The following is a 9759-nucleotide window of genomic DNA, read 5'->3' on the forward strand; positions in this document are numbered from 1 at the left end:
ACAGAAACTTTAGATCAGGTGAAACCAGCTGTAAGTTGTGGCGCATTTTGCATTTCACTGATATGTGTGGCAAATGTCATCATTTCATTCATAAACATGACATCAGCATGTACAGACTCCTCTGAATCATTGCTGAAATCAATTCAATGATGCATCAATATTATTATTATCATCATCTTTACTATATTTTTAAAAGCACCCCACTGACTGCAGCACAACTGTTGTGTGCGTGTTGCGTGGTCACACGCAGAAGCACGATCAGGTGTCCAAGGCAGTCTCCAAGTGCCCGCTTCGCTGCGGCCATTTTTACCTCATCCCCAAGTGGAGACCTTCTTTCATTTCCTTATAAGCGTACTTGGCCAATCTCCTGCACAGACTTCAGCGAGTCCATGATGCTTCCACTATGTAGACAGAGAGCTGGCCTCTCCTCGCTTTGGTTGGCCAGGAATCACTCTCACAACATCACAAACTCCCCATTCTAAATGCGCCCTTCTACAAAAATGCCCAAAGAAAGAAAACTCACTCACCGTGTAACTGGATTTTTAGCAGATCAGCAGATTTGGTTTAAATTCGGATTTGGGTAGGCTGACGAGCTGAATGAAGCTGGTCGCCATTTTGCAGGTGTGCGTACTGAAGTTGAGGTAAATTTAATGGAACGTTCTTGGAAAACAATGGCAGTTGCTGGGTGCCTCAGTGAGTAACACTGCTGACTTTGCAGACGGGGACTCGAATCCTGGTCTGATGGAAAATGGGTGGGTTGCATCAGGAAGGGCATCCAAAAATTGGCATTAAAATTGCCGTTATTTCTAACCACAGCTAAACTGATAACCTGGTAACTCATTTGTTAGTAATTTTAACTCATCAGTGTGGGTAGTTTTACCCCCGTCAAATCAAGCGTTGGGTGTAAATAACCCAGCATTAGCTCAATCCTTTTTCTACCCAGCGCTGGGTTAACTAGTCCACACAATTTGGGTTACTTTTGACCCAGCAATTTGAAGGGTAGGTAGATGGGGTGGTTTGATGGTTGTTTGAGTAGTTCCATTGAAAAAAATGATGGTTAAATTTACTCAATTATATTTCGTCAGGGTGTTGCAAAAAATACAATCATCTGGATCCAGGGTCTATTTAAAGAATGTATCTGGATTCAGATGATTATATTTCGTGCAACCACTTGAAGAAATACATTTGAGTAAATGATGCATGACATTTTTTTCAGTGTTATACTACACTGTAAAAAACACAATTTCAGGGGTGCTAATTTGATTCAACTTTATAATATAAATGATTGACAATTATGGCAACAATGTTAGTTGGCACGTCAAATCAAGCACGTTGTTTGATCCAAAACACTTTGAGTTGTTTTTAATTATGAATTTAGGTTGAGGTACAAAGAACAATTAGTTCAGTACATTTTTAATTTTTGTTTTTTTTGTCAAATGCGGGAAATCCAATTTTCACAACAGCTAAACTTAAAATATTTTGTTGAATTGCCCAACTTAAACTTTTTTTTTTTTTTTCTAGTACTGTATGTCAGGCAGGTCCAGTAACAGTGAAAGGACCAGCGTAGTATTTCGTCTGTTTAGATGCCTGCACCGTTCGTACTGTCCAGTTTGTGAGCGTTTAAAGCAAGCTGGTTGGTGGGACGTCAAACATCTCTCCATTTTCTCCATCCTGCATAACAAGATCTGGGGCATGACTGCAGGTTGTGGAATCGTAAGGGCTCTTCCCTTGAGAGGCCTGCTAGAAAACACACTGCAGAGGAATGAGTGCGTTTATTTTACTTCTTGCGTGCGACTCTGCAAGGAGGAGTTCATCACATCGGCAACCTTCGCCTCCTCCCTTCTCTCGCTGTTTGGGGAAGCAATCTCATCATAACTAATTTCTGGCTTGGATTCTCTGGCCTCTCTCGCGTTCCTCTCCTTGGCATCCATCTTTCTTTCCCTCTGCGTCCCTTTCACCACCGGCCTCCCTGCTCTTCTATCGTCCGCTAACTAAAATTGGCCCGGCAGCTTTTCTCCGCCGGCCTTTTGTCCCTGTTCAGGGAGACGTTTGGCACACAGAGGATCGTATTACAACTTTCATTTCCTGAATGTTTTTCTTTTTTTCCTAGCGCGGAACCAAGAAGGGTATTTTATCCGGTCCCGCAGTACAAAGATGAAGGGCGAAGGGAGGGAGATGGCAGCTCAGATTCGGGGTGCTGTCACTCCAACTTTGGCAAACAAATAAGTGGACATAGCTGCAGGGTTGTGAAGGAAGATGGAGCTGCAGTGATGTTTGGGCTTGGCCGGTATGTTTAGAAAGGAGGGGGTCCTGCAGCTATTTGTGAGCCCCATGATGGGTGAGGTGATGTCCCTCGGGAGTGTGAGGTACATATCATTATCCCGTACCCCTTCCTCTTGTTGCGTCTCCGACCCTTGCCCCTCCCCAAATACAACCTGGTGCCAGAAGCAGTGTCTGGTTGACTCTTTCAGAAAAGCCTCGGAGTGGTAACAGCGATCAATTATTGATCATATTGGGATATAATTCCTATAAATGGGGTAGGAGACCCAGTGGGCCTGACTGTAAAAGGCAATGTGGTTTGACGTACATTCAGTAGCTTTTTGGTAAAAACCTTTTTTCCTTTCTGGATTTCTCCTTTGCGGACTATATTTGTTGAACAGTCGCACGTCCCATTACAAAGGTTGATTACTTGTTACGACTAGAAAATGTGGGTTCCGGGTATATATTTTTTTAAACCATGGGTCACACTGCTCAAACAAGTTGAAAACGAGCAAAAATACTTAGCAGATAATTGCCAATTTGACAAAACGTCACAGCTAGTGGCATATGTGTATGTCTATTTAAAATGCTGAAATGTTCCCGACATGATTTGTAAAATATGAAAATGTATATTGCTCGGGAAGTGAATTCCTATAGGTTGGCAGCTCTAGTTGCAAAGGGTGCAACAGCATCAGGAATGTCTGATTCGTCCGGCATGAGCCAAGACTTTGAGAAATAAAAAAAAAAACAACCTCTTCCAAAATCCATAAGACTAAATACAGCTATCATTTTTCTCCTCTTCTTCCAAAGTCACATGGATATCTGATGCTCCACCGCCAAAACTGGATTTTGGATCTGGCAAGATTTGATATATGACCTAGAGGCTCCCGGGCACTTTTTTTTTTTTCTCAAGTCTTCTTTTTTACACATTACTCATGTGTCTCATCTTGTCCTTGTAAATTTTTAGAAAACGTTCCACCTCTCACCTGGTAATGTATATGATGCTGACCTGCATTTGACATACAACATGCTATCTAACACCCTAAAATAGTCAGGCATCCTTTCCTGACTCAACTCCTCGTCCAACCCCTCTTCTCTTTCTTCATGCCTCAACTCTGGGTTAGCCGTCACTCAGCCAGCCGGGAGACGCAGATGAATAATTCTTTCAGCTCAGTCACGTAGTAGCTTCCTCTTGCAGGAGTGGTTTCCTACTCTTGTGACTTTTTAACCCAATGCGGACTCATTAGAGAATTTTCTTTTGTAGCATTCCAGCCATCCTTGGACTCAGAATGCTAATGCTAATAACAATGCTAGTAAAAAAGCAACATGTGTCTCTTGTGTGTCTTATCCAACACATAAACCTGACCATAACCCAGTTTTAAAAATATAGTCATATAGGGATGTAACCATTCACTCAAGCTTCGATTCGATTTTCAGTTACAGATTTTCGATTGGATTCGATTTTTTAAAAATTGCTACCATGCTTGTCTCTGTGCACTAGTGTGGTTCTGCAGCCATCCACAAACGCAATACGCGATGATATTTGGCGCAAAAGCATAATTTGAGCTACACATTCAAAATGTGCTATGCATCTGGAATGAAAAAAATGTTCCAATACATAATTTTCTAGAGTAATTTAATCGGGGCGGCTCGATTTTAAATTGATTTTTGATTAATCGTTACATCCCTAGTCATAACTCAAGATGTGAACTGGCTCCGGTTTAAAAGTTAAGTCGACCCATTTAGAATTTGACTTTAAACTGCCTTAATTTGCACAACATATGCCCAGTTTTACAATTTGTGTGCAGAAGACCGTTTTTGACTGAAAACAGGTAAAAACTTGACATGGCATGACAACAGTGTTTTTGGGGGCTATAGAGCGAACATCTGAAAAAGTTTTTGGAAACAATAGCATTATCAGTAGCTGTAGTAGTTGTACAGTAGTCTGTAAAAATGAAGGATGTGCGTATGAGTCTTAAGGGCAGTGTGGCCATGCACACGTACGTTCTATTGTAATAAGAGCAAACTGTTGAAATGTCCACACCAGCAAAGGGACATTCACCTTTTTGCCGTGTCCAACAGTGTGGCATTACTTCACACGTCACAAATGACTATACACCGGCTACTGTACTATTCAGTAGTCGTCCGTGACCATGTGTTTCTTTGTCATTGCCAACTATTGGACATTGCGCATTACAATGTTTTTCCTTGTTGTGCAAAAAAAATAGTCCACCACCAAAAAGAAAAACATTCTGTTTTTTTTACCAACTCCTTGTCGTGTAAACATATCTTTGCACTTTCTCTCTCTTGATTTCCCTCACACCCACACACACACACACGCACGTACACACTGAGCCTGCATGTGCCTTTGGGCCAGGCAAGAACATTGTCAGATCCATGCATCATTGGTAAGAAAATCTCTCCCGACTCCCCCCTCCCCTCCCCTCCAAGGCAGGCCTGAAAAGATCCTTTTGTCCCTCATCACTCCCCCCACATCCCCTTGCCTTCATCGCCCTCCTCACCACCTTCCTCCACCTCGTGATTACTATGGATACCTGGGAGCGTCTCGCACCCGGCTCCCATGTGCGGCAAGGCTTCCCGACCTTCCGCCAGACCACGTATGAGGCCGCTCACCCCAGAAAGCCTTTCGTAGCAGACGCGCGCCCTTACTGGTGCCAGCGCAAACATCAGCGTGAGGCCGACTGCGCAAGCTCACGCTCGCCATGTTTATTTGCACACGTCCAGGCCCTTCCTGCTGTTGATTTAGAGCCACTGCCACTTTACAAGCATGACAAATGAAATGCCCCGTTGATGACTAGGACCCCTGTTTGCCATCGGCAGCTGTTGCCGCCGGGCAGCGACGAGCTCAACCTGCGCTTTTTGTCGCTAAGCCTGCTTGCCGATGAGGCCTTCCGTGCAGAGACGCACAGCGGCTGATACGGCGCATAGATTTACCAAAGCGACATTTCTCCCTCCGATTCGGAAACGAGGGATTTGAGAGTTATTATAAGCAGCATGCGGGTTTCCATATCGGATTGATTTGAGTCTTTCACACATCCTGAAGGTGACTGATGGCCTCTCACTGTTATGTGGCCCGCGGAGCCCGTTTAATCCCGGCTGTGTCTTTGCCGTTCTGGACATGTTGTCGTTAGATTAACAGGTATGAGGAGTCACTTCGGTGGCTTTGTGATCACCTGTTTGTTAATTTGTGAATATTTAGCCGCGCTCTTGTGCCAAGAAGCAGAGCCACATGCCGCGCTCTGACCGATCGGATGGTCGGAAGCTCGGCTCTCTGCTGACCTCTGCCGAGTGCCCCGCGTTGTTTATGTTCGTGTTCAGCTTGCATTCGATCGCACAAAGCAGCAATACGAAGCAGTGCGGTCTACCTTATGCCATCAACACGCCAGTCACCTGTTTAGAACACGCAGGTCCTATCTCACTCATTTTGTGTGTTAGAATTGTGCCCTTATTGTTTTCCGCTGTATTAGACCAGTGATCAGGTGTGCCGTGGGTAATTATCCAAAATTATTATTCATTTACAAATTATGTGTCTACTCTTTCGTTAGATGGCAGAATGTTGGCCATGTGGATACATTTTGTTTGGGGGTATATGCGGAGAGATTTTGCTCAGGTACACTCTAAAAACAGTTGGGTTAAAAATAATACAATTTTGGGTCAAAAAATGGACCCATTCACAAATTGGGTCCATTTGACCCACTTTCTCGCATTGTTTTGTACAAAACAGCCCATTTTTGGGTTGTTTTATACAAAACTACCCATTTTTTTGCGTTGTTTTCATCAAAAACAACCAAGATAGTTGAGTCCAATTGATCCAAGTTGTGGATCGGTCCATTTCGGACCCAAAATTGTGTTATTTTTAACCCAACAGTTTTTGGAGTGTATAATATGTGTGTCGGTTGAAAACACTGCGTTCGGCTATGTCCTTTATACCAAACACTTCTTCTTTTTCACCTGACACTCATCAAAACATGTTTGTGCCCAATCATGCGTCACGGTCCTCTGCTAAGACTTTAAACAAGACCAAGCACTAATTTGTTGGATATTTTAGATGTAATAAGATCATGAGGGCGAGTTCACGGAAGGTCATGGTGTAATCGAAACCGGAACATCTAGCGCACTTTTTACACCAACACTTGCTTATAGCGATTGTCAACATTTACAATCTGAATGTTGAGTTGTTTGAAGAGTAATGAAATGTCTCACCTTGGTGGTGCTTCACAATGTTTTGAATTAGTCACATTTTCCCATTACGCTGTTTGGTGTTGTATCGCTTCTTTCACTTATGATTGAACATGTTTGACAGCACTAATTTTCCTATTTTATATGGACAGAGGCTCTGAAAAAAATGCATAGCAGTCGAACACACAAGAATCTGCGGCTATTAGACTTTTAGGGGTTGCAAGGACGATTATAGAGCGATGTGATGATGCAAAATAGCTGCAGGCGCACATCCACTCACCCCCAAAATGAAGTTGGGTGCTGGTCCCTGCAGCCCCGCAATCTTTGCAATCAGGCAGTAATGCTAACAGCAACTGTTTCAGATTATGCTGCAGGAAATCCTCAGTGCTCTCTGCTCAAAACAATTTACCCTGACATGAGTGTGTGTGTGTGTGTGTGTGTGTGTGTTGGGGGCATCTTTATATTCAGGCCCCATTGATAACCTGATCAACCCCAAAAATGAATTAAAAAAAAAAAAAAACTACATAGTATTAATATTATTGTTGTAATGTTTTAGCCAGTTTTGTTATTTAAAGAATAGTAATATCTAGCCTATGTTTGTTTATACTTGGTATTTATTTCATCAGCCATGCAGTGAACTTGATCTTTATTTAGGTTTTCATTTCTCCAACAGGATGCTTGCTATTTAGGTCCGAAAAGTGCCGTTCTAAAGGCTGAGCGATGAATCTTTCCCATGGCCGGGTACCGACAAGACAAACTCAATAGAGAGCAGGGCAGTAAAAAATAAAAGTAATTCAGCAGCCCCTGCCAACAACCCCCCCCCCTAAAAACTGAAAGAAAAAAAAGAAGAAAAAAAAAGAACCTCACCTGAAACAAAATAAATATATATATTGGCGCTTGTTTTGCAGCGGCTGTCCTTTTATGATTCGTGCATGAACAACAATTATAAATAACACGCGCAATACCTTTATCGAGATTTATAATTAACCAAACAAGTCACTATATTTCAGTATTTGTTTTGTGCAACGTCTTAACTTGCGCTGAAGAGCTCTCGATGTTTTTATATGAGCAAATGAACGTAAAGAGAGAGAACGTGTTTTGTTTTGTTTGTTGCTTACATCCACAAATATAAAACGACTGTGAATAAGGCAAGACAAACGCATTGCTTTTAGTTTTATTTGAAACTAATGGCAGGACCTGATCTAGAATTATTTTAACAAAATATAAATTAAGAAAATGAGTAGTCCACATAAGTGTTTTCTTAAGGGTTTTAGGTCTTGTTTGGGTTTTCATGTGCATGAGATAATAAAAACCTCCTGTCGGGGCAATATACAGATTAAGCGCATAAAGGAATTTTAAGTTCGAATCAAATTTAACGACAGGTCAGTCTATATAATAAGGTACAGGCTACGATAGTGTTATTTCATACATCAATCTGATACACTCATCAGTCCTCTTCTGTATTTTTTTCTTCGTCAAATAAAATAGCGTCTTTAAGAGCCCAAATCCACAAGGCTGGAGGTTAGGGGTCCCAACAAGGAGTCCTGCAGCTGGTGCGGGTGTCCGTGCATGCCGTGCACCGGCTGTGGGGCCCCCAGGCCGGGCATGGAGTACGCGGAGGCCCCGGGGTGGACCATGTTGCCCTGGAGCAAAAGCGCAGAGTTCTGGTCGGGGCTCTGAGGGGGAGAAAATTCGTCCTCCGAGCTGGACATGAGCGACTTTCCTCCGTCCAGCGGGGACAGCTGGTTCTGTTTGTTGCCGCCTGCGTTGTTGTTTTCGCTGTTCTCCCTGCATGGGAGAAATGACACGACAGCATGGCGTCAAATCAGGATGCATCTTGGGATTTCGCATTGGCAATTCAGAGAGGATTTTTTTCCCCACAATTTATTCACTAATAACCCGAATTGAATAATGTAGGTGTTTTCATTGTAAAACTGGGCATTTGCAAAAAAAAAAAAAAAAAAAGTAAACAAACCTAAATTGGACTGAAATATGAAAATGTGCAACAGAATTTTGAAGGGGGATATTGATGTGTGTTCTGCTTATTTTCTAATCCATGCACTTGAAGAAAAATAAATAGGAACAAACATGGTAGGAATAAAGTACGGACGCGGTTGGAGTACCTTTCCTTGGCCTCCGCGGCTCTGTCCCTCTGCCGTCTGTTTTTGAACCAGTTGCTGACCTGCGTGGTGGTCAGTCCCGTGGCCTCGGCCAGCTCTCTCTTCTCCCGCGGGGACGGATACGGGTTGTGCGTGTACCACTCCCGCAGGACCCCCCTGGACTTCTCTTTAAAGCAGTAGCTCGTCTCCTCGCCGTCCCATATCGTGCGCGGCAGCGGGAATTTCCTCCTCACCCGGTACTTCCCCACGGCGCCGAGCGGCCGACCGCGCAGCTTCTCCGCCTCCACGTAGTGCGCCTTGAGCCACAGCTGCTGCAACTTTGGGTGGTTGTGCGCGGAGAACTGGTGACTCTCCAGAATCTTGTACAGCTCCCGAAAGTTCCCCCGGTGGAAAGCCACCACCGCTTTCGCCTTCAGGACGCTCTCGTTCTTGTGGAGGTGGTCGCAGGCGGGGAGCGACCACAAGAAGCGGCCGAGCCGCTCCAGGTTGCCTCCCTGCTGCAGCACCTCGCACACGCACGCCACTTGCTCCTGGGTGAAGCCGAAAGACGGTAAAATCGACATGATGGGGGAGGAAATCCACCAAAATTGACGTTTATGGCTTCTTCTTTTCTCGTCGTGATGCAAATCCTTCCGCGTTGGGCCTGCCCACTCTCCTCTCCTCTCCTCTCCTCGATCTGCGCTCCTCGCCGCACTCCCTTCACTCTCCGGTAGATTTGGGATGTTGATTGTCGGGACAATTTGTTCCTCGAGGAGATATGTCAGGCTTAAAGGGAGCCCAGTGCGTTCCGGTGATTGGCTCTGCGTCTGCCCTGCACCCCTGTACAGCAGAGCAGCACTGACTTTGCAGCTCCGTTTCCTCCCCAGAGGCAGCGCGTCAGGGGCTGAAATAGGAGCGCGCCTCCACCTCCACCTCCACCTCCACCTCCCGCCCCCACGGCAGCTCCTAAACACTAATCAATTATTACAGACCTCTTAAAGGCCGTATTAACGTGCTTCGACTATGAAGAGTCGGGGTTAATCGCACACCGAGCAGGGGTAAACCTTAAAAAAAATGAGTCGTGCAAAAATATGTGCCAGATAAGCAAATTACGTTAGCAAGTTATATTTGTTCATGGGGGACATAAGTGATTGTTGTTTTTTTTGTGTGTGTATGTGTGTGTTAAGATCTAAACGCCCAC

The 9759-nt window shown here is 44.3% G+C and overlaps 1 protein-coding gene across 1 annotated transcript; it reads right to left on the reverse strand.

Annotated features, from left to right (window-relative positions):
* Window positions 1-7330: 7330 nt before the first annotated feature.
* On the reverse strand, window positions 7331-9445 carry LOC147137509 (homeobox protein six1b). Its single transcript, XM_086049302.1, has 2 exons — window positions 8583-9445; window positions 7331-8247 (listed from the first exon to the last, which is right to left on the reverse strand). Exons 1-2 carry the CDS (start codon window positions 9140-9142, stop codon window positions 7953-7955), a joined length of 855 nt encoding a protein of 284 aa, XP_085905428.1. The 5' UTR covers window positions 9143-9445; the 3' UTR covers window positions 7331-7952.
* Window positions 9446-9759: the final 314 nt, after the last annotated feature.

The sequence above is a fragment of the Filicampus tigris genome, chromosome 13 (genome assembly GCF_054856515.1).
Source record: "Filicampus tigris isolate MCC_2025a chromosome 13, RoL_Ftig_1.0, whole genome shotgun sequence".
NCBI classification, from domain to species: Eukaryota; Metazoa; Chordata; class Actinopteri; order Syngnathiformes; family Syngnathidae; genus Filicampus; species Filicampus tigris.

Bases quoted from the DNA above. Each gene is read 5' to 3' on its own strand.
- LOC147137509 (XM_086049302.1), bottom strand. From the start codon at position 9,142: ATGTCGATTTTACCGTCTTTCGGCTTCACCCAGGAGCAAGTGGCGTGC. The intron at 8,248-8,582 runs GTACTCCAACCG...TCTCCCATGCAG, and splicing joins GCCGCGGAGGCCAAGGAAAG to GGAGAACAGCGAAAACAACA.